The sequence below is a fragment of the Hypanus sabinus genome, chromosome 19 (genome assembly GCF_030144855.1).
Source record: "Hypanus sabinus isolate sHypSab1 chromosome 19, sHypSab1.hap1, whole genome shotgun sequence".
In the NCBI taxonomy this organism is placed as follows: Eukaryota; Metazoa; Chordata; class Chondrichthyes; order Myliobatiformes; family Dasyatidae; genus Hypanus; species Hypanus sabinus.
In genome coordinates this window covers 50,432,542-50,458,053 of record NC_082724.1, presented here as the reverse complement: position 1 = coordinate 50,458,053, position 25,512 = coordinate 50,432,542, and the positions used below count along the sequence as shown (strand labels likewise).

The 25,512-nt window shown below is 41.2% G+C and overlaps 1 protein-coding gene across 7 annotated transcripts in view; it reads left to right on the top strand.

Annotated features, from left to right (window-relative positions):
- Window positions 1-25,512, top strand: part of itpr1b (inositol 1,4,5-trisphosphate receptor, type 1b) — a 531,527-nt gene that overhangs the window by 237,897 nt on the left and 268,118 nt on the right. For all 7 annotated transcript variants that reach the window (XM_059944385.1, XM_059944380.1, XM_059944381.1 and 4 more), the window contains exons 31-38: window positions 636-836; window positions 2,751-3,002; window positions 5,112-5,237; window positions 10,360-10,488; window positions 20,105-20,225; window positions 22,107-22,291; window positions 22,851-22,999; window positions 24,157-24,268. In XM_059944385.1, the coding sequence (XP_059800368.1) occupies window positions 636-836; window positions 2,751-3,002; window positions 5,112-5,237; window positions 10,360-10,488; window positions 20,105-20,225; window positions 22,107-22,291; window positions 22,851-22,999; window positions 24,157-24,268 (1,275 nt within the window). The remainder of the gene's footprint in view (window positions 1-635; window positions 837-2,750; window positions 3,003-5,111; window positions 5,238-10,359; window positions 10,489-20,104; window positions 20,226-22,106; window positions 22,292-22,850; window positions 23,000-24,156; window positions 24,269-25,512) is intronic.

Here is a 25,512-nt window from a genome sequence, read left to right as displayed (position 1 = left end):
TTTCACAATAACTGGTCTTTGATGAGAATGCTCAATTGCAATGTATTCTGATTGAATTCAACCTCAACAGTCGAAGAAGGAAAGTGAGAAATGGGCACGGTTGTGAACGATGATTTTAGCTGTCAGTGTGGCCCAAACCAAAGCACCGTGCAAGTTCTTGAAACAATGAGTATTTGTAGTGCTGTTGTTTTTGCCCAAGTCCAAGTTGACACTCCAGTGTAGATTGTGTACTGCAGGAGAGATGTTAAATTGAGGCCCAAATGGCCCCCTTTGGAAGATGCAAAAACAATGTATTGGCACTGCTGAAAGGTCTTATTCCTCATGCACATTGTTTGGTTACTGCATGTCTGGTGATCGTTCTATGTATGTTTGCTGTGTGCGGACTTGGAGCTTGTGGTCCAACTTGTCTGTGCCAACTAAGTTGCCTGCCTGAGTTGGCCTGTTTACCCGCGTTTGCTCCATATCCCTCTAAACTTTTTCTATTCATGTCCAGAAACTTTTGGTATCATCGGTAAACCTAACCGTGCCAGCTGTGCTCTGGGAATAAGGATTGGAGGTAGGGTTTGGCACCAAGGCGGTGGAGTTCTTCTGCTATTTAGTAGTTTGAATCACTAAGTGGAAGCTTGCTGTTTCAGATTCTGGAAGCTGTGACCATGCAACACATCTTCATGAACAATTTCCAGCTGTGCAGTGAGATCAATGAGCGAGTGGTGCAGCACTTTGTCCACTGTATCGAGACGCATGGCCGCAATGTCCAGTACCTCAAGTTCCTCCAAACCATCGTGAAGGCAGAAGGGAAGTTTATCAAGAAGTGCCAAGACATGGTCATGGCTGAGGTATGTGTTCCCTGTCAGATACTGAGGTAAACACAACAGGTCTATGATTTAGCAATACAGACATTAACCCCCAGTCTCCTCAGCCCTGTCAATCAAGTCTCAAGAAATGTATGTTGCCTAATAAAGGGGTCAGCAAGGTATATGAGGTAAGTTTCTGTCCAAAGACGTTAAAATACAATTGTCCAGTCTTTGGTGGGAAAAGGCAGATTAGCAAGGACATAAATGTGTGCTGAGACGGACAAAATGGGAGTTTGAGCTCCAAGAGAAGATTTGCAATAATTGGTAAAGGGAATAAGAGAGGGTTCAGAGTGGATGATGGGACTGTTTTATAGTGCAACAAATTGCTATGATCTGAACACTGCCTGACAGGATGATGGGGTGATTCAGCAATAATTTATTAAAAGGGAATTGGAAGTGGTGATTTGGTGGAGGGGGTGGTCGAGGAGGAAGTTGTCCGCTTGGAAAGAGCAGAATGTGGAGACAATTGAATACAGCTTTCAGGGAACTGGCATGAAGGCCTGAATGGCTTCCTGTGCTCCTTACAAAGTACCGAGTGCACTCTGTACATGGAGTTCTTTTCTCCCCTGAGGTGCAAGTCTTGGTCCTCTTAGCAAGGAAGTTGCTGCATGTCCTCAATTGGCTGTTGTTGACCTATCTTTTCTCAGCAACTAATGAAATGTGGCTTCAGAAGCAAGTAAGCAAGAGAAAATATATTAAAACAATGACATTCTTGCTATATTTGAAGAAAATGTTTTGGTTGACTGCTTATTCAAATGTCTTGAAATAAATATCTTGCAGCTGGTGACTGGTACAACCTGTCCACTGGATGTCAGCATGGGCCACTTTCAAGCAGGATGTAACAGTCACCAAGTGCAGCTAAAATTACTCTAACCAATTGCTGCTGTACCAATTGCAACCTCCAAGGACTGAGGAGAGGTAATGCATGGTGAATCTGTGGAATTCTCTGCCACAGGAAACAGCTGAGGCCAGTTCATTGGCTATATTTAAGAGGAAGTTAGATATGGCCCTTGTGGCTAAAGGGATCGGGGGGTATGGAGAAAAAGCAGGTACAGGGTTCTGAATTGGATGATCAGCCATGATCATACTGAATGGCGGTGCAGGCTCGAAGGGCTGAAGGGCCTACTCCTGCACCTATTTTCTATGTTGACATTCATTTCGAGAGGACTAGAAACTAAAAGCAAGAATTTAATGTTGAGGCTTTAGAAGGTACTGAGGCCTCACTTGGAGTCTGTGTCCCTTATCTAAGAAAGGATGTGCTGACATCGGAGAGAGGGTTGTCAAAGCAGGTTAAAGAAAATTATTCTGGGATTTAAGAGCTTATTTTATGAGGAGCGTTTGATGGCTCTGAAATTCTGAAGACTGAGGCAGGGATCTCATTGGAACCTGTCAAATGTCAAAAGTCCTCTATAGAGTGGATGTGGAGAGGATGTTTCCTGTGGTGGGGTAGTCTAAGCCCAGAGGACACAGCCTCAGAATAAAATGGTGTCAGTTTTAAAACAGAGATGAGGAGGAACTTCTTTAGCCAGAGAGTGGTGAATCTATGGAATTCATTGCCACAGGTGGCTTTGGAGGCCAAGTCTTTATATTTGAGACAGAGATTGATAGATTCTTGATCAGTCAGGGCACGAAGGGATACAGGGAGAAGGAAAGAGATTGGAGCTGAGAGGGAAATGGATCAGCCATGATGAAATGGCGGAGCAGACTCAGTAGGCCAAGTGGCCTATTTCTGCTCCTATATGTGATGGTCTAGTGGCCTTGAAAGCAGAAGAGATGTTCATTTCACCAGTTTAGTCAAGTAGTCAATTTCTGCAGGTCTGTTGTCCAGTTTTGTTAGTCAGTGTTCATTGTTTTCCAATATTGCTGAACTGTTCTGGAACCATTGTTTGTTGGCAGCTGGTGAACGCTGGTGAAGATGTTCTGATTTTCTACAACGACCGAGCTTCCTTCCAGACTTTGGTACAAATGATGCGGTCTGAGCGGGACCGGATGGATGAGAACAGCCCTCTCATGTACCACATACACTTGGTGGAGCTGCTGGCAGTCTGCACCGAGGGCAAAAACGTCTACACAGAGATAAAATGCAACTCTCTTTTACCATTGGACGACATTGTCAGAGTGTCAACCCATGAAGACTGCATACCTGAGGTAAGTGGACCGTCCAAGGTTCTCAGCCCTCTGGTGTTGATTCGATACATGGTAAATGACCTTTGATATCTGGAATTACGTAATCTTTCTAATTTACTTGATCCACTTCCATCCAATATTGTCTTAACTTTTCCTGCTGATTTCTAATTCAGCTCACTGGGGTCTGCACTGGCACTCAGATCTGCTCCAGCAGCTTGCATTTATTTCCCTGCAATTTCCTTTCTCGCAGCTTCTCATTAACTCTACCCTAATTCTCCTACCATCCACTGACACTAGAGGCTACTTAATGCTGCCAATTCACCCAATTGTGCCTTTCCTGTTCTTCTAATCTATAGTCTATAGATTTTTGGATTTGATCTGCTACTTTTAAGATCCAGTTTGCAAACAACACAAGTTGATAGGATTGTGTGGCACCAATAATGACACAATTCTCTTTATTCCTGCTCCTAACGTCTATTATAACTGTGCAGTCACCTTTAGGCTGGAGACGTGGAAGTGATGGCTATGTCTGCTTCAAATGAAGTCAACAATGTTTGAGGAGCCTCCATGGTTACTCTGAAAATGAGCTGATTTGCATGACCGGGGGGGGGGGGGGGGGTGATAAGTCCATTGATTAAAAATGTTAATATTGTTTTCATTCTAGTGTGACAAAAGAACAATAATTAGTTTATTCTTTGGATACATGATGCTGATAAATACAGTGACACAGAGGGAGTGTGATTGGCAGAAAAAGCAAAGTTTTCTTTAAGAGTAACTTTTTTAAACAGCTACATTTGCTTCAGTTGCTGCTCCTGATGACCTGGTAAAAGGAGTAAAACATTTTTGGTCGGAATTAGAATGTTGATATTTTTGCTGATGGATAACACTTTAAAGGTTACATTCTTAGAAGCAGCCATTCCTGTTGCAGGTGCTAAGCCAGGCCATCTGCTCGTTACTGAATGGATATTCTGGTTGGGTGAAGAATTCCTTTAACAGGTTATTGATAAACTATACAAGTATTGATAGGAACCTTTCAACACCACCTCTCCATCAGCAAAAAGCAGCAAATGCTTTGGACAAGCATTTTAATTCCATTCCCCATTCTCACACGCAGAGAGTCGTGGATGTGTGGAATGCACTCCCAGTGACAGTGGTGGAGGTGGATACAGTAGAGTCTTTGAAGACTCTTGGATAGGTACAATGGAGCTTAGAAAAATCGATGGCTATGTGGTAGGGAAATTCTAGGCAGCTTCTGGAGTAGGTTACATGGTCGGCACAATGTTGTGGGCCGAAGGGCCTGTGATGTACTGTAGATTTCTACTTTCTCATTCTGACAAGTCACTCCATGACCTGCTCTACTACCATGAGACGGCTCTTGGAGCAGGAGTTGGAGGAGTGAAAACCTCATATTCCATTTGCTTAGCCTGCAGTCTGATGGCATGAATGTTGATGCCTCCAATGTCTGCAATTTCTTTCTCTCTCCGTCACCTTCCCTCTTCCATTCCCCACTCTGGCCGCACTCTTACCTCTTTTCTCCTCACCTGCCTATCACCTCCCCCTTGTGCCCCTCCTCCTTCACTTTCTCCTATCATTCACTCTCCTATCAGATTCCTTCTTCTCCAGCCCTTTGCCTTACCCACCCACCTGGCTTCTCCTCTCACCTTCTAGCTTGAACTCCTTTCCCTCCCCCTCCCCATCACTTTATTCTGGAATTTTTCCCCTTCCTTTCCAGCCCTAATGAAGAATCTTGCCCAAAATGTCGACCATTTGTTCCTCTCCAGAGATGCTGCCTGACCTGCCAAGTTTCTCCAGCATTTTGTGTGTGTTGCACTGATAAGAACTATTGTGCCTTATGGTGAAATAATATTCCTGCCATCTTCCTATTGCGATCAAAAGTTCTTAAGCTTTTAAACACCACTGTTTTCTGCCAAAGACATTGGGTGCTGTAACTGATCGTGCCCTGTCAACTAGCTTGAGACCTTTCTCTGTAGGTCTAGAAGCATCCATTTTGTATCCCACCGACTTATTTATGAACCTGAGCAATTTGATGTCAATTTCCAAACCCTCTTTCCCCAGAGCTCTCTGTATACTCTGAGATAGCACATGCCAATAATTTGTTTCTTTTTCTAGGTGAAAATTGCCTACATTAACTTTCTCAATCACTGCTACGTGGACACAGAGGTGGAGATGAAGGAGATTTATACCAGTAATCATATGTGGAAGCTTTTTGAGAACTTCCTTGTGGACATTTGTAGGGTAAGTGTCTGTGCTTGCCATGAATTGTGTGCCCTGTGTTTTGAGTGACTTACCCCTTGGGAGCAGGAGATGATCAGCCAGCCAATAACACCATCTTGTTCAGATTTGTGTCTTAGTTCATTGAAGAGTTAAGTAGAATTGTGTTTCTTTAGCTCATAGCACTTACAGCTAAATTGGAAACACAAAATTTCATTTCATCACCACAATAAACTGACCTAATGAAATGCTTCTCTTTGCCACAAACGCCTTAAAAAGGGGGTGCCATGTTAACCTGTTTGCATGATAAGAAGGAAGCACAGGCAGCATTTAGCATCCAATCAGAAAGGAGAAAATCTGCAGATGTGGGAAGTCTGAGTAACACACCCAAAATGATGGAGGAATTCAGCAGGTCAGGCAGCATTTATGCAAAAAAGTACAGTTGGCATTTCAGACCGTTGAGTGTACTCATTGATTTCCATAGGTGTTGCCTGGCTTGCTGAATTCCTCCTGCAGTTTGTGTGTGTTACCAGCATTTAGCATAATATTTTAGAAAATTACCTTGATCCCTGGGTGGCTTTATCAATTGACATTGATACAGTAGTTGCTCGATATGAGAGCCACCTGGGAGCGTTCTGTATAGACTGTGGTTGGTGGGGAGTAGGTTTCAGGGAGGAGTTGAATTGTCATCTTCAGCCACACTTAATAAGCACATTTAATATTAAGTCTGTGCTCTTTGACATGACACTTCCCGCTATTTACAGTGGAGATAAATATTTCATCAAACCTTGCTGCTTCCTATCATGTTGGTAGCTTTTCAACAACAGGCACATGTATCCTGGTGAAGAATCAGTTAACTCCTATCCTGGTAGGCGTCATGCAGGCAGCCATTTAGAATGATTGACCCTGGATGAGTGGAATCAATCCCTTTTGATGCTGCACGTGAGGGAGACGTATAGTTACTCTTTAGCCAGTGCTTGGACTGATATATTTGTTTTAATGTTATCCACCCTTGATGCAACAACAAATTAATGTCTACTCATTGACTATTTTTCCTCATACAAGAATACATTTATGCACTTGAATAGGGTGTTAGTGTCCAGAAGTGCTCATGTTAGGCATGGTGCCTCAGTGGATGATCTGTGAGTCCTGTACTGGATTCAACATTGCAACAATATGTAACGTGGAGTCTAGTTGTTTTGCCAAGCTGAATTATGTACGGTAATTGTTGATTCAAAAGGAGGAAACCCCAGTTGCTGGGAATCTTAAAATCCAAGTAGTAAATGCTGAGGTACTCAACAGGGCAGACAGGATCTGAAGAGAGAATCGGAGATGATGTGGAATGACCATTGACGTTCTGTCTCCACAGGTGCTGTACTACCTGCTGAGTATTTATGTTGTCCTTTTGTTTCTATCTCTGTGTGCAGTATGTGAGCCACTTTTGTCCATGTATTCAGCCACGTAACAAGCCCTTTATTTCTACTTCATATCTGTCTACCTTTCTTCAAATGTCCCAAACTGCATCACCTAAAATCGACAGAGGAAAGATCCAAATCCTATACTAACTTACTCCTTTACAATGATTTTAACTGTCCAAAGAGGTGGTAACATGTTCATGATGCTGTTACTCTTGCAAATTCCTCCTGTTTTTTTAATCTGTGAAGCTTCAAGTGCTCTCCTGTGCTAGTTATTGTGTGAATTTGGAAGCACGTACGATTAAGCCTGAAGCTGTTTCTAGCGTGGTAGTTGTATAAAAGGACCAGTCCATAGTAGTCCTTGATGATGCCCATGCTTATTTTCTGCATAATGCATGTGAACGACTTGATTGATTCAGTCAGAATTTAACCCATTGTTATGACGCAGGAGTCTGATATTAGCCCTTTCTCTTGCTACTCATGTAAATAGCACAATCTAGTTGTGTTAAGCACAGGTTATGTCGTTTATTCTTGACTGTTAATGGTTTTTCCTACTAGAGCAGGCATTCTTAAAAATGAATGATATTCTTGACCAAATGGTATTGATGACCATCTAAACAGCTTCATGATGGCCTCATCAATTTCAGCTTTTCATTCTCACTGACTTCAACTTCTCAAGATGTGATTTTAAAACCGTCCATATCTTCAGGATTCAAATTTAGTTATCATGTGTACATCAAAACATACAATGAAATGTGTCATTTGCATTAACAGCCAAAACACTGAAGGATGTGCTGTGGTGAGCCTGCAAGTGGCACCACACATTCCGGCGCCAACTTGGCGTGCCCACGGTGCGCAGCAGAGCCACAACAGCCTCTATCCTATCTCCAGCCCCACCCATCTGAGTACATACATGGTTCTGCGATCCCAAGATAGGCCATCTTTGGCCTCCAGCCTTCAGCAGACTCAGACTCACTGACACTGGGCCTTCGATTTTCCCCGGCAGACTCGCAGAGGTTTTCAGGGTCAGGGCTCCTGACCTCGTTGTTGGCCCATATCTGCGGATTTCTGGTCTAGCAGCACATGGGTACAGAATTGTACCTATATTATTGTGGATCCTGAAGTTCTAGGAGCCATCAAACTCAGCTTTTGTCGGTATCCTATTTTCAAGGTGCATTTAAAATTAAAGTGCCAACTATTTGAGTTGGTCTGAAACACAGCAGTGTCAATGTTCAGATGTTTCCACAAGTGGGGAAAATCTCGATCAATTGGACACAGTTACTAGATTTTGGGCTAACCATTTAAAAATAAGATGTCTAGGAACCCACTTTCCTGGGTGGTGGTGAAGCCCTAGAATTCTGAAAGTTGTGGAGGTCATGTTATTGAGATGTTTTTAAATAAATCTCAGCAAATTGTGGGCTGTGGGAAGTGGCAAAGAAAATGCGATGAGGTTTAGTGTCAATCACCCACAATCATATTGAGAGTCAGGATAAGCTTGTGGGGCTGAGTGGCCTACTGAAGCTCCTATTTTTGTGTTTTCATATTTGTTTATATTGGGTTGTCATGATGTTGTGCTGTGCTTGGAGCCTGGCATTCCAGCACTAATTAAGAAACCATTGGCTGTTTAACACCCCTCACTCCTGGCATTCTTAACAAAACCAATTGTAGTTGGTGCCCTTTGGAGATCGCACACAGTGAGGAAGCAGACATGGGGTTTTGAGCCCATCTTTTAGACATCTCGTCCTTGTTGCTAAGTTGCTTTGGGGATGTCATCCAATGAACTTAGTAACTTTATTACCTATTTCTCAGGTTACCCCTGGGCTCTGATTTCCAGATTTGTGTAGATTTATTAATGCTTTCAATCAGCATTGTTAGCTCCTCGCTCACTTGGAAAGTGCCAGCAAGCATTAGATGTCATCAACAGCTCCTTTTAACATCTTTTATTTCACAGCTGATGTTCAGTTACTGCAAAAGGAATTTTCTAGAAATAGAAATAGAATTGGAATCAGGATTATTAACCCCACCTGAAATGAGATAAAATTTCTTGTTTTACAGCAGCATTGTTATGCAAAGATGTAGGATTAATATAAATTAGAAAATAAATTGTTGGGGGAGGGGGCGGGAAACAAAAATGGGGTAGTGTTCTGGATTGTCCAGAATCTAATGATAGAGGGGGCGTTATTTTCTAAATCATTGAGTGTGTGTATTCTGGTTCCACCTCCATGTTGGTAGTAATGTGACAAGGGCATGTCCTGGATGGTATGAGTCCTTTGGTGATGGATGTTGCCTTCTTCAGCAACTGCCTCTTAAAGATGTTGTTGATGTTAGGGTTGGTTGTGCCCGTGATGGAGCTGGCTGCATCTATAACCATTTACAAGCCTTTTGCGATCCTGTGCATCAGAGCCTTTATTCTAGGCTGCAGTGCAACCAGTCAGAATGCTCTCCACCTTAATCTATAGAAATTTGCAAGAGACTTTGATGTACTAAATCTACTCAGACTCCTACTGTAGTATAACCTCTGGTGTGCCTTCTTCCTGATTGCCTCGATGTGTTGGGCCGGAATGACTCCTCTTGTGATGTTGATGTCCAGGAGCTTGAAACTGCTCATCTTTTTCCTTCCTATTTCTGCTAACCTGTCAGTGTCCAATGGCTTTTTCCCTCCTACTCAGTACCTGGAAAATTATAGACTAATGAGTGCAAATTTTAATTAAAAAGCATCCAAATTCTTGTAGGAAGAACATTTTGAATTTAATAAAGAAGCTAAGTAACTCAGATGGGTAGTGAGTATTGATAGTTAGCATAACTGAAAGTGAAGAGTGTTTTACTGATCATAAGAATTGAACTGATTGATGTTATAAAAGGCAAAAAACAGTTTGTATTAAAAGGATTAAATAGATGGCACAGTGGCACAATAATTAAATTAGAGATTAAAAATTAGCTTTATTTGACACATCTGAATCGAACCATACAGCAAAATGTGTTGTTTGTGTCAAATCAAATCAAATCACGAATTGTGCTGGGCAGCCTGCATGTGTCACCACATTTCCAGCACCAGCATAAGTTGCCCACAGCTCACTGACCCAAACCGTAGATCCTTGTAATGTGGGAGGAAGCTGGAGCACCCGGAGGAAACAAAAAGTCACAGGGAGTTTGGATAAGCTTCTTACAGATGGCAGCGGGAATCGAACCCCAAACTGAAAGGCTGGTGCTGTTAGAACAATCATACTGTCCACTACATCACTGTGCAGCAGGCCACTGCTTTGAAGTTCCAGTGAACTGGGTTCATTGCAGACCGTGCTGGTGTTGAGTTTGCATATTCTCCCTATGATCATGTGGGTCTCCATCAGGTGCTCTGGTTTCCTCTCACACCCTAAAGACATGTGGATTGATAAATTAATTGATTATTGTAAATTGCCCAAAGTGAGTGTTAGAATCTTGAGTAAGTACTGAAAGTGTGGAGAGATTAAAATGAAGTTAGAGATGACTTTTTATCTAAGCGGATGCTTGATACCTGGAACTGAAGAAACTGTTTGAGATCAGACTGATAACAGCACTGAAACAAGCACTCCCCACCAAGCACTTCCTCCCTGCCCTCAGTCAACTTTCCCAAATAAATGCCTTGACCTTTCCAAATCGCAAATTCTTTCTTTTAATTATGAATACAAGATGTGGCAGTCTTAGTAAGCAGCTGACATCCAGATACAACAGACCGGAATCTTCTTGTCTTTCAGGTGTGCAACAATACCACTGACCGGAAGCATGCTGACAATGTCCTGGAGAGATACGTGACTGAAACGGTCATGAGCATCGTCACCACTTTCTTCAGCTCTCCCTTCTCTGACCAAAGCACAAGTTTGCAGGTAGAGCATGCTATCAATCCAGATTGTTATGTGTGTCACAGGATGACTTTCTCCATTTTCCTCTCCCAGACATGCTCGGTGTAGTAAAATGTGTAAAAGTTGTATTGCAAAAGAAAACTATGCCACCTGATAAAATGGAGAAAAAACTTGACAAATTCCTTGCAACTATGTGATGTTATTTTCTGCCCAGAAATGGACTTTTTGTCTTTCTCTTATGAAGTTGATCGCTCCTTTAAGATTAGTGCTCCTATGCTACGTAATTGTGTTGAGGTGCAGCATTAGGCTGCTATATTGAGTTTTCAGTGGCTACGTTGAATGAAAGTTCAGCTGTGGGGGTGGTGACAAAGCTGACCCACTGCGTTCTTGCTTAAGGTTCAAGGTAAAGGCTAAGTTGCACTGTTGTCTGGAAATGTAATTCACCGCAGGCTTTTGGAAGCCTTTTGAAGGAGGCATGGTATCTGTTGAAGTGCTTCCCACTCCCAGTTAACAGAAGTCTAAAACAGAAAGCCACCTACATATTACAGAAAGAACCACAGTTTATTTTTATATTTTTATTTGTCTTTGATCTGCAAGTTCAGGTTCTGAGTTGCACACAAAATACTGGAGGAATTCAGCAAGCCGGGCATGCGGACAAGAGTTCAGTGGGTCAGGACCGTACAGAAACGATGGACCTGACGCAGCAGTCAGTTTTGTGGATCCTGGGTAGGAGGTAGAAATGAACATTGTGTGGTATGGAAGCCAGGGTTGGTCGCAGTGGATGGGAGAGGCGATGGTGCAGGAGGCAATGGCCTAATACTTCTTAGTAGGGTCCTATTCATGATTTGAGTGAAGGGAAGTGTCTGAGAGTTGTTGTCTAACCTCAGCAAGGTAGTGGTCAGTCTGCCAGACTACCACAGTCAGGAATCAGATTTCACTGTTTTATAAGGTATGAAAGGAGGAGGTACGTCACTTAGATTTGCATAACATATAGGAGTTGCTTATTAGTGCAATTCTAAGCTTTTTTCCCCCAAAATGCATTAGTAATAAAGTTTAAACACGAGGAAATCTGCAGATGCTGGAAATTCAAACAACACACACAAATGTTCCACCAGCATTTTGTATGTGTTGTTGTTAGTAATAAAGTTTGTTTGTTTATAATTTCAAAGCCCTCAAAATAATTCCTACCTATCGGCAAAATGGAATGAATGTTGGATTCTATAAATCACTTATTTTCAAATGTACTCTATTAAAATCTTATATATTAGCCAGGTCTTCATCGGCTATGAAATTGTGTAATGCCATATCTGGGCTCCATTGCATATGGTTGCTTGCTCTATATTTGGTGAATTAAATCCCTTAAGAATTAAATTGACAGAATTTCATGTTATTTCATTTTGGGGAAAGTGGATCCAGGGCAGGTCAACCATTCATTGCAGTAGGTAACTTGTAGGGCAAGCACACTTACTGAGGATAAAGTTAATGCAGTTCATGATGGTTGAGAAATGTCTTAGTGTGACCCTAATTAGACACTCTGTGCTTCATTGTTTCAGAATTGGAATAAGAATCAGGTTTTAAATCACTGACGTAAATCGTGAAATTTGTTGGTTTGTGGCAGCAGTACATTGCAATACATACTAATAATTCACAGTTTTTACAATAAGTATATATAAATAAATTAATAGGTAGTGCAAAATGAGAGGGTAAAATACTAAGATAGTGTTCACGGGTTCATTGACCATTCAGAATGGAGGGAAAGAAGCTGTTCCTAAAATTGAACAGCTTGTTATATGAAGAGTGTTTGATGGCTCTGGGCCTGGATTCACTAGAGTTCAGAAGAATGAGGGGTGACCTCATTGAAACATCAACTGGTGAAAGGCCTTGATCGGGTGAATGTGGGGAAGAATTTTCCTATGATGGGGGAGTCTAAGTCCAGAGGACACAGCCTCAGAATAGAGGGGTATCCTTTTAGAACAGAGATGAGGGATTTCTTTAGCCAGACAGTGGTGAATCTGTGGAATGCATTGCCATAGGCAGCTGTGGAGGCCAAGTCTTCATGTATTTTTAGGGCAGAAGTTGATAGATTCTTGATAGGTTAGGGCATTGGAGGGATACGAGGAGAAGGCAGGAGATTGGGGCTGAGAGGAAAAATGGATCAGCCATGATGAAATGGCAGAGCAGACTCGATGGGCCAAATGGGCTAATTCTGCTCCTATATCTTATGGTCTAAAATGTTGAGAATATCTCTTCAGGAATCTATACCTACTCTCTGGCAGAATTAAGAGAGCATGCGTTGGGTGATGAGGGTACTTAATGATGGTTGTTGCCCTTTTGAGGCATCGACTTTTGAAGAAGTCCTTGATACCGGGGGGGGGGGGGGGGGGGTGGGATGGTGCCCATGATGGAGCTGGCAGAATCTGCAGCTGTTGCCGATCCTGTGCAGTGGCCCCTCCACACGAGACAGTGAATGCTCGCCTCTGTACATTTGTTGAAGTCTTTGCTGACGTGCCAAATCTCGTCAAACTCCTAATGAAATATAGCCGCTGGCTGCCTTTGAAATTGTATCAAAGTATTGGGCCCAGATAGATCTTCAGAGAAGTTGACACCCTCCAACTTGGATCTGCTCACTCTTTTAATTGCTGAGCCCTTAATGAAGACAGGTGTGTGTTCTCTTGACTTCCCCTTCCTGAAGTCCACAATCAATTCCTTGGTCTTAGTGGTGTTGAATGGAAGGTGGTTGTTATAATACCAGTCAGTCAGCTGATTTATCTCATTCTTGTTCGCCTCCTGGTCACCATTTAACATTCTGCCAACGGTTGTGTCTTCAGCAAATTTATAGATGGTGCTTGAACTGTACCTAGCCCTATAGTCATGAATGAAGTGTGGAGCAGTGGGCTAAGCAGCTATCTTTAAGGTGCACCAATGTTGATTGTCAGTAGAGAGGAATGTTATTTCCAATCTACTGTGATCTTCTAATGAGGAAGTCAAGCAAAGGATCTAATTATAGAGGGAGGGTTTTGGGTGCATTTCTCTTTTCTCAGACAGTCCCTTGGCATCTCAAGTGACTTACTGTCTGATTTCCTGAACTACCCATGACTGATGCTGCTTCTCCAAAATTAGACAGACACATGGATCATTAAAAAATGGAGGGCTATGGGAGAAGTAAGTGTTAGATTGATTTTAGAGTAGGTTGCATAGCTGGCACAACATTGTGGGCCAAAGGGCCTGTGCTGTTCTCTTTTTAATGTTCTAAATGTTTCTTTTCCACAAAGAGGCCAAGGGCCAGAGATTCCAAGGAGTCAGTGGATTGACTCAAGGAGGCTTCAAACATATCCTTGAAAATTTTCCTCTGTCCACCTGGTAGCCTGTGCCTAGGGCTGAGCTTGGAATTGAGCATCTGCTCCAGGAGTCTGGCAAGTGATATGGCCTATTGACTGTGCAACTAAAGCCTCAATGTGAGCGTTGTGCCTGGGAAAGGGATTGAGGTCGGTTCACTTGTTTGCAGATGCTGCAATCCAAATCAACACACATGCTGGAGGAACTCAGCAGATCAGACACATCTATGAAAATGAATAGATTGTTGACATTTCAGGCCCAGACCATTCTTCCTTCCAATTATTTCGAGTTTGACTGTTTTGAAGAGACAGAAGGTTTCCTAGGCTCGTTTTCACTGCTTCTCTACCTTCACTGTCTTGAGACCAAGAAGTCTCAGGAATTTGGTTGGCTGGGGCCAAGTTGATGAAAATTACACTTTTTTGAGGTGGATTTGAGGATCATCTCAAAAAGGAAAATCTTTGACCTATTTACTTTGCTATGTCTGAGCTCAGAGTAGAGGGTCTTTTTCAGGAAACTGTTGCTGAGGGCCAGTGATGTGGTCTTCACTTAACAATGATTGAGTGTGATTGGGGTCTTGTTGCTTGCTATCGAACTGAGAGAGAGCATTGCTATTATTTCACTAATCCTGGCAGTTGATTGAGAGAATATTGTGGTACAGTCTTTGCAGTGCTACTCCAATACCTTGAGGAGCTTGTTCAAAGTAAATTTATTATCAAAGTGCATGTATGTCAACATATGTACCCTTGAGTTCATTTTCTTACAGGCATACTCAGTAACTCCAATAACCATAATAGAATCAATGAAAGATGCCACCAACCAGGCGGACAACCAGTGTGCAAAAGATGGCATACTGTGCAAATACAGAAAGAAAAGAAATAATTATAAATAAATAAGCAATAGATATTGAGAACATGAGTCCTTGAAAGTGAGTCCATAGGTTGTGGGAACATTTCAATGATGGGCAAGTGAAGTTATATTCAAGAGCATGATGGTTGAGGGCTAGTAACTTCCTGGTAGTGCGAGTCCTGAGGCTCCTGTACCATCTTCCTGATGGCAGCAGCAAGAAGAGAGTATGACATGGGTGGGTCGGGGTCCCTGGTGATGGATGCTGCTTTCCTGCTACAGCCTCTGTGTATATGTGAAGCACTGTGCTGTATCCTCTTTTTTTTCAGTAGGATTTTCTGTTCAAGGCCAATGGTGATCCCATACCAGGCTGTGATGCATCCAGTCAATATACTGTCTGCCACGCATCCATATAAGCTTTTCAGTTTTAGATGTCTAAGGACGGGGAGGCACTGTCATGCTTTCTTCGTCCAGGCATTTACATGCTGGGCCCAAGACAGATGCTCTGAAATGATCATGCCGAAGAATTTAAAGTTGCTGACCCTCTCCACCATTGATCCCCTGATAAGGACTGGCTCACTGACCTCTGCTTTCCTCCTGCTTTAGTCAATAAATCAGCTCCTTGGTCTTGCTGGCATTGAGTAAGATCTTGTGACAACACACTAAGCCAGATTTTCTATCTCCCTCCTCTTTGTTGATTCGTCACCTCCTTTGATTCGGCCAAGGACAATGGTGTCGTCAGCAAACTTGAATATGGCATTGGAGTTGTGCTTAGCCACGCAGTCATAAGTGTAAAGCGAGTAGAGCAGTTAGCACCCGTGCTGATGGAGATTGTGGAGGAGATGTTGGTGCCAATCTGAACTGATCTCTGGCTGGAAAGCATGTTTGAATATCCAATGAAATAACTTATAAGCATAGTCACTGTAATAATAACAAAAATGCAGCAAGATGCAACAAACTATATTGTAATAATTCATTAACTTGGTTACTGGGGTAACCACAGCCAGGATGCTTTGAGGAATCTACTTGATATAAAGCCACGAGACCTTTGGACTTCACTTTCAGACTGCCACGCCAAAGATATCTTTGTGCCTGTCTGTGCCAGTAGATTGCTGCAGGAAGCTAGCTGGAGGCCATTTAGCCATTGTTCTTTGTATCATCTGATGAATTCCTCTCCTTTTCCTCAGTCATGCAATTTTCTTCTTTGTCAATAATTTAAACCAATTCCTTTCTGACTCTGCTATCTTCCACTGCCCTTCCATTCCAAATCACCACAACTCCCTTTCTGTAACAGAATTCTTCTTGTCAGAGTGACATTGTAGTATTGAGGTGGCATGGAGGCCTAGTGGTTAGTTTAACGCCAGTGCCTTTAGGTGCTTTTTGCATTCTCCCATGACCGCATGGATTTTTTCTGAGTGTTCCTGTTTACTCCCACATTCAAAAGATGCATGTTAGTATATTAATTGGTCATATGGGTGTAATTTGGGTGTGGACTCATTGCTATCTCTCTAAATAAAATAAATCTCTGCAATTTTCTTGCTGCTCTGCAAGATTAACATGAATGTATGGTTTTGAACTAGAGTATTGGAAACATGCTTGACCTTCAATTTAATCATTCTGAAGTGATTCCCTCTGTGCCGACTTTATGTGTTATGTACCTAATCTGGAGTGAGGTTTAAAGGCATTTTTGGCACACTGCAGCTCTATTGCACATCAGTGCAGATTCCAAACAGGATGGCCTTTGGCAATCATGGTATATACTTGCAGAAAGACAGTGGTGAGGAGCAGCGTGATAATAAATAAATAGCCTTTTGCGTGACCCTGTTCAGAACATACTTGATATTATGTTCACTGGAATAAAGTCACTCTGCCAGGTAAATGATTATGTGAGAACAACAGGCATCTGCATTCCTAGGTTTCTCTGTTCCATAAACTTTCCAGGGTCCTACTCTTCACTGTATGAGCCCTACTCTGGTTTGATCTTCCAAAATGCAATACCTCTCGTTTATCTGGATTGCAATCCATTTGCCAAACCTCAGCCCACATACCTGTCTTATCAAGATTTCATAATATTCTAATCTGTCTACGAACGTCACTTATTTTAGTATCATCTGCAAACTTAGCAATGCCTTCTATCTAAATTTTTAAAAAATAAATTTTAAATAGCAAAGGTCCCTGGGGCACAGCCTCCAGTTTGAGAAATAATCCCTATCTAGCACCCTCTGTCTTGTGCCACTCAACCAGTTATGAATCCAGACCCTATTTCCCCTGGATCCCATGGGGTCTAACCTTCTGACCAGCATGCTACAGGGAACCTCGTCAAAGGCCTTGCTGAAGTTTGGAAAACTCTCAAGTTGAGACACTACTTCCCACACACACGCAAGCTGTACTGACTTCCTGAATCAGACCCTGTCTCTCTGAATCTTTGGAATTCTCTAGCTGTGGAAGAAGAGTCATTGTATATTGACAGGTAAATAAACTATGCACAGGGATTGGCAACTGTAGGAAGAGTCAGGAAAGTAGTGGTAAAACCAAGTTGGGATGGGTATCTTTCAGAATGGCCAAGTAAGGCCAAGGAACTAGCTCCTTTTACATCTGTTCTGCAAATGGTTGGGAGCAGTATAGTACCACTTGTTTGCAGGATCAGAGAGTGAGTAGAACTCATATCTCTCTGTAACCAGAGGGAAGATTAAAATGCTAGTATATTAAGCAAACTTGTTATCCTCAGAACAGTGGGGACTAAATATCAAATTCTTCATGGCTCAGAAGATTACTTTAAGTGTTTCCACTGTTGTTTTATAGACATAAACAGCAGCCAGTTTAAAAATTAAGATCTCCCTAAATAAGGAGATAATCTGATGATATTTAGTAAGTTTCTTGGTCAGGACATCAAGTTAAGTTTCTGACACAAGAGAATCTGCAGATGCCTTGCACGTAATTCTCCGTAACTTCCGTCATGTTCTATGGGATCCCACCACGAAGCATATTTCCCTTCCCTTCCTCACTTTCTGCTCTCTGCAGGTATCTCTCCTTCCATGACTCTCTTGACCATTCGTCCCTCCCCACTGATCTCCCTCCTGGTGCAAACAGAACAAGTGCCACACCTTCCCCTACACCACCTCCCTCACTACCATTCAGGTCCCCAAACTGTCCTCTCCAGGTGAGGTGATACTTCACCTTATATGGGTAGCCCTCAACCTGATGGCATGAACATCGATTACTCATTTTAAGTAATTATCTCTCCCCTCTCCTCTTCTTCACAATTCCCATCCCCTTATCTACTAACCTGCTCAGCACTTCCCTCTGGTACTCTTCCCCCCCCCCCCCACTTCCCTTTCTTCCATGGTCTTCTACCCTCTCCTATCAGATTTCACCCTTCTCTAGCCCTGTATCTTTCATCAATCAACTTCTCAGCTCTTTAATTCACCACCACCGCCCCTCTCCCGGTTTCACCTACCACCTTGTACTAATTCCTCCACTCCTCCCACCTTCTTACTCTGACCTATTGTTGTTATTTCCAGTCCTCATGAAGGGTCTCGGTCCAAAACATTGATTTACTCATTTCCATAGATGTCTGCTGAGTTCCTCTAGCATTGTGGGTATGTGTGTGTGTTACTAAGTTAAAAATCCCACAAATTTTCTAATACAGAAATTTAACTCCACTTGACTAAATGAACAGGAGTCTCTTGCCACTTTAGCAATGCATCTGAAAGTCAGTAGTCACACAGAGCAGAGCTACTGAGATTACCAGCACAGGTGACTTGTGTGCCATCAACTGAGTGAAACTGGTACCAATGGCAAACAACATTAATTATACTGGTCATGTAAAATTCAGCTAAGTAAAGCAGATGTAAGGAACCTCTTCACTAAATTAGGATAGTCATGTGATGCCATTTGCTCATGGTCTTGAGACCTCTCTGCAACTGATTTCATTATACTTAATGTTAATCTCGAAGGTTGGTTGTTCAATAATAAATTTTATATATGCTTTATAGAGAAAACAACTTCAAACCTCAGCATTGTTTCAGAATCTATTTGGTTATTTTATTCTTTTATTTCATGTCAAAGCTTAATTGACTAGCTCCTGATTTCAATAAGTAGTAAATCTGTTTTTATTGCATTTGAAGGAATTCCATTCTATTAACTTGATCATGAAGAAGTAAGCAAATTAATTTAGAGTCCTCCTTGCCCTTACACCAATGAATAAGCAAAGCTAAAAATATTCAGTCGATTTTCCCAGACCTGTGTAGAAAACGAGCAATTTAAGCATTTCAGCTTGCAGCCTTCTTTCAGTGTTCTGTTCTTTTATTTTTGACTTCCAGCATCTACAGTACATCTTTTATGGTAGGTTTGGTGACTCTTAAATCCTGGCATCATAAAATTTCATATGATGCACTATCATCAACCAAATGCTTCTGTTTTGAACCTTTTAAGTTAGATAGTTGGTCAGTCTAACTAGAAATACTGAGCTGTCTACATTCAGGTAGCTTTTAAAAATCCAGAAGTTCACCATAATTACTTTGGCTCATTTATTCTCTTAGATCTTCTAAGATCCTCAATAAACTTTAATATCAAGTTCTTTTCTACATGTCCCTTAATTTGGATGTTGTGTTAAGGTACAAGATTGTTCCCAGTTGCTGTCCAGAAACTGATCACCCTTTCTTATTAATCATTAAAAGAAGTTGAAAAGAGTATATTGTTCAGTTTTGCAGTATGATAAGTGGAATTTGGTTTCTTTTAAGTATTGCAAGTTGATGTCTACTGATAGGTTTAAAGCAAGTAATTGCTAATATGGTAAGGTGATGGTGCCAATCAGACGACTATAGAATTAGACAGAACTGAAAGGTGCCATTTCGCCCATTTATGTCTGTTTGTTCACCATGGAATTTCAATTATTTCCTTCAAGTCTTATTTGGAGCTTCCTCGAAGATAAGTTTAAAGTAGGAATTCTTAGAAAAATAGAGGGCTATCCGGTAGGGAAATTCTAGCTAGCTTCTGTAGTAGGTTACATGGTTGGCACAATATTGTGGGCCAAAGGGCTTATATAATGTGCTGTAAAATTTCTATGTTGACAAACAAGGTTTAAAGATCTTTACTAAGCCACAGTTAAGATTTATGTGGGAGCAGATACTGTCCACGTACATGGTCACCTTTGGATAGTCCTGTGTTGACTGCACTAGTACAAAGTTTACTCGTGAAGTACCATGTTTACTATTTTAACCTTTAAATCTTTTAAAAATTTTAATCCTCCTCTATTTGAACTGGGGCTTTGTTGCCCTTAACTAATTAAAGTGCTAATTCTGTATTTCAGAAGTCAAACATATTGTGCTTGGAAACTCCTTTAGGAGAGGAGCTATTTGTGTTTCCTGTAATGGCAATGCACCAAAGTGGTAGCCCTTGGTTATTTTTGTCATAATAAACATTTGGTGTAAAGCAAACTGTCAATTTTTATTTTATTCAGACTCGCCAGCCTATCTTCGTACAGCTTTTGCAAGGCGTGTTTAGAGTCTACCACTGTCCTTGGCTGTCTGCTATCCAGAAGGCTTCGGTTGAGAGTTGCATTAAGGTGCTGTCAGAAGTAGGTAAGTATTTTACTGGCAGATGGTCTGTGGGCTGACAGCAGAGGTATTATAGTTGCTAGATGCTGCTACAAATCTGTGAGATATATCACCATATCCAAAGCTGCAGGGTACTGTTGCGGTGTGGAAAAAAAATAGATTTTTTAAAATGCCAGTTCCCTTTTTTTTTTGAAGTTGCTTTTAAAAAAAAAAATTATGACTGCTGTTCATGAAGGTTCTTAAAAATCAGGTAATGTGGATAAAGTATGAAATAAGAGTTTCAAAGATACTGAGTAGATCAGGCAGCATCTCTGGAGAGTATGCATCTCAGGCCAGTTCAGTCATTGGTTTTGGTGAAAGGTCATTGGCTTGAAATGTTAACTGTTTTTCATTTGCTACAGATGCTTTCTGATATGCATCTTCTATTTTTATTTTGGTGCCTGTAGATCCTTGATTTTTTTCCAGTGACAGTGGATCTGTTTTGCATTTTATTTTGAGCTTTGGGTAGAATATTCTGTGCAAAACGTCCCTGAACCAAGCCCACCACAAAAGAGGGCAACAGCATTCAAATGTCAGATATCTGAACAAAAGGCCCTTAGATCCCTATTGTGCAGAGAATGAGCAATTGCATTATGAAGGTGGAATTTGTCATTGGGAAGTCTTGGCTCATTACCAGATGCAGTGTATTTTTAAAACATTAATCAATTGGATGCAAATCATTTAACACTGTGGTGCTCTGTACCTCTGGACAATTGTAAATGGTCGCTGTTCTCAATGAACACTCTGCTTTTGGTGATGCCTGTCACACTCATTTCAAGAACTATTTCTCTGCATGCAGGGCCAATGACATTCCTCCACCTCAACCTATTCTTTTAATCAACCTTTTTAGCTAGTCCAGTGGGATTAATGTTATCCCACGCAGTGCCAACATGTGGTCACTTTGATGTAGTAGACCTTTTGATCACCAGCTATTGATTAGAAAAAAGGGGTAAGTGTACGTGTTATAGCAAGGTTTCATGGCTTCACTCCTCTGTTTGGGAGTCTCATCTATCAGGGCTAATTATGAAAGCAGGACACAGAGAAGGAAACCGTGCCACTGAAGCCTCATGCTTTTGGCTCAGGTTATGTTGTCAGAAACTCTTATGACAAAAATCATAAATGTTCAGGTAGTTTTTTTAAAGTATAAGAACACAAGGTAGATTCAATAATTTGCCATTGAACATAATGCAATGGTTGATAGTATTTGGAAATGTTGTAAGAAGGGCGTGGAGTAAGGTCTTGGGATATGGTATAGGAAGAACCTTTGTGCTGTCTGGTTGATCAAACCAGGCACTACTTCCACTCAGTCACCCAGCAAGTGACGATCAATTGACTGCCAAACTATTGAAGACTTATTCTTTCCCTTTTCCTCCTTTTTTGTTCAGTGGAAGTGGTTCTTCACACCTGACTAATGCTGCTTATACCTGCAGCACTCTGCTTGATGTGATTTGCCTGCCACGTGGTGTCAGGAAAAACATGGGAGAAGATGATGAAAATCAGCAGAGAGTAATGCAGGCATCATAACTGTAGAAAAAGAAATAGCTCGGAGATCCCTTCATATTTGACAAGAAAGAACCTTATTTTGTTTTTAATGGCATTATAAGTTAGCTTTAGTGAATTACTGGAGACAAGACTTCTGAATTCTTGGCTCCCTGATTCGCTAGATGACTCAGTTTGAAACCAGTGTAGTGAAGGCCAAGCTAGCCACCATACGACTTGGGGAGGAAAAGCTTGATGCCTTTGGTCACAGTTCAAAATGTTTTAGTATATCATTCTAAAAGCTTGATAGGTACTTCCATTTAAAATCTTTGTCTTCCATTTGAAGACACAAATCCATTGATTTAATTCCCTTGTTCTCCATTACAGCCAAGAGTAGAGCTATAGCTATCCCTGTGGACTTGGATAGTCAGGTTAATAATCTCTTCCTAAAGTCTCACAACATTGTACAGAAGACCGCAATGAGTTGGCGAATGTCAGCACGGAATGCCGCCAGGAGAGACTCTGTTCTTTCCACCTCACGGGATTATCGGAATATCATTGAGCGCTTGCAGGTAAGCAAATGGGTGTCAGCTTCAAAACTCAGTGACCTGCATTGTTGGTTTGAATTTTTTTTTGTTGCAAATTAAGTTCATTTTCTTTGTTTTATTTTCTTGTTGTTTTGCCATCTTAAGACCTGTCTCATTCTTTTCCTCTCTGCAGCTCTTTGCTTTTGTCTTTGAAGATCTTCCTTCCCTGATGGCATCACCTCTATTTGCATTTTCTTCCTTTATCATGCTTAGTCAATGGATCTCTAATTGCTGGTAGTTTTCATAACATATCAAATATAGTTATTGCTGCTTTCACTTATAATTATATTGTTAGATTTTGGCAGTGACTTTCTGTGCTGCTGTCATTGTCCTTTACATTTGATCTTGCAGCTGCAGTAGCAATGGATAAATGGGTTCTCTCTGAAAGTAGCTAAATGCAATTGGAAATCCACACCAGCTGACTGGTAAAAGCCTACAGTTTTTGAGTTAGTGTTATAGACGTCTGACTTGAATTTGTTTATGTTGTGGCACTAGATGGTGGAAGCAGAATATGGATTAATTGACTTCATTTGTTGAAATGCAGGATATAGTGTCTGCACTTGAAGATAGGCTCCGGCCCCTTGTCCAAGCAGAGCTCTCTGTGCTGGTTGACGTGCTCCATCGGCCAGAGCTACTTTTTCCAGAGAATACGGAAGCAAGGCGCAAGTGTGAAAGTGGAGGGTTTATCTGCAAGTACGTTTTCACTTTATTGCCAGTTTCTACCATTTTCTGCTGATGAACACATTTATTTTCTTAATTGTGGTTCTGCAATTAATAGAGAACATCATTGTAGGATTATTTCTTCCCACAGAGTAATAAGTTTGTAATAGATTTCTGTTTTACAGATTTAAAGGCAAGTAAATAATGTCTTCCTGGTACATCCAAATTATTTTATTGGCTGAACATGTGCTGGTTGTTGGAGCACTGATACTGAATTCCCACTTTATCAGTGCTCTGTGAGCTGTTGTGTTGATGGGATTAGCATCTTTCTAAGAAGGACAAATCAAGTGGGAAATACACAAAAGGTCTTAAACGAGGAGGCGAAATAGAGTGTATGTCTTTGATCCCACTGGAACATGTAAAATTGTCATGAGGTTGTTTCCAGTGCGAATGCAGAGATTATGTTAACTATACTTGGGCTGTCTAGTGTCAAATAGGGAAATCAGTCAATCACTCTGGCCTGAGGTAATGATTCAGGAGGGCTGTGCTGACTTAGTCATGGAGTATATTGGAATTCAATAGATTTTGTACATGAAGGAATGTGAAGTAGTGGTCCTGAGGTAAAAAGCCAACTTATTGAATTGGGAAGCTGGTGAGAGGAGACCAATGAGCAACTCAATGTCCATTTCTAATTTTCCGTTGTCTCTATCACCCCTTGCTTCCACTTCCTATGCCCCTTAACCCCACAATCCTGCTTTAATACTTCAGCTGAACAGTAGTGTGTGTGTGTGTATAGAGAGAGAAATTTGGTAGTGACATTGTATTTTCAACTCCAAGCATTTTGCAGTCTCTCTCATTTAATTCTATTGTGTTGTCCTTGAGTGTAATGTACTATTCCTTAATTTTTCATAGACAAACATGTTGTGTGCTGAAATCTGAAATAAAAACAGAAAAAAGTCTAAAGTAGATCAGGCAGAATCGAACAACAAAGCAGCTTTAACCATTCCTATCAATGACTTTCTAACTGAAGTATGTTCTGACATATGTCAGAGGCAGCCGATCCTTTGTTACATGGTCAAAATATCTCAATTTTTTCAAAAGCTTCTCTTGATTATTGCTCTACTAAAATTTAAGATAGGGGCCAAGTTAGTAATACTTTGCAAGTGAAGACTTGGTCCTGTTTTTAATAGGCTGATCAAACACACCAAACAGCTGCTGGAAGAGAATGAAGAAAAATTGTGCATTAAAGTTCTTCAGACACTTCGGGAGATGATGACCAAGGATCGTGGATATGGAGAAAAGGTAGCTTTTTTGTTTCTGCATCACAACTTAAATTGCCTGATAAATTATTTCTCTGATTGACGAAATTAACCATTTTCTCTTTATTTTACATTAACAACTGAAATTTAAGCTTTGGGAAGATTTCAGCAATGTGAAATTGTGCTACTAACTCATCAAAAATAAATTTAATGTGTTATACGCGATTAAACATCAATTTTCCATAATCTAAAATGCCTGATCAATGTGAAAGATTATAGCAAAATGCTGAAAGATGATCAGTAATTATGCAATGGCTGAACAGGTAATTAAACAGGTTTTAAAAATGAAGTATGTTTCCATTTTTAATATCCAAATGTCTGTTGATATGAAGTCAGTGTGGTTTTATTCCCTGTATTGATATCCAACCATTTCTGCATGTCTTCAGTATTCGTGTTTCTATACCATCACCTTGCAAGCAATAGAAAGTTGTCCTGTGGGCCCATGTTTATCTATCAACCTCTTCTTTAAGGAAAAAAGTCAGCTCCGCATTCTAACTGCCAGTGGCCTCTGGGAATTAATGTCAAATAACTGTGAAGATATTTAAAGCATTTAGAATATATTGGAGGAAACCCATTTTGTTGTTGTTCGTTGGTTGCCATGTCTTCAGAGTACATTGGGACTCGTAGCGTTCCTTGGCAGGAAATGTCTCCATGCATGGTTTACTGGCAGCAAATGATGAGGGCTGTTAGCCAAGTTTACAATGTCCCATTAAGTCTGATTTCAAATGTGACCTGAGAGGGATAATGAAAGAAGAATAATTCCCTTCCTGTGATGGATCTGCTCTTGGAGCTTCTTCTGAAGGACAAAAGCTTGGTGCACTAGGCTTAAATCCAAATCATTGCCTTCTTTCTCTGCAAGGTTGTATATTACAAATATTGAAGTTAAGTTCCTTTGGTTCACTGGAAACTACCAGGCTGGAGTTCAAATGTTATAGACAATAGGTGCAGAAGTAGACCATTCGGCCCCTCGAGTCTGCACCGCCATTCTGAGATCATGGCTGATCATTCACTATCAATACCCAGTCCCTGCCTTGTCCCCATATCCCTTGATTCCCCTATCCATCAGATATCTATCTAGCTCCTTCTTGAAAGCATCCAGAGAATTGGCCTCCACCGTCTTCCAAGGCAGTGCATTCCACACCTCCACAACTCTCTGGGAGAAGAAGCTCTTCCTCAACTCTGTTTTAAATAACTGACCTCTTATTCTCAATCCATGCCCTCGGGTAC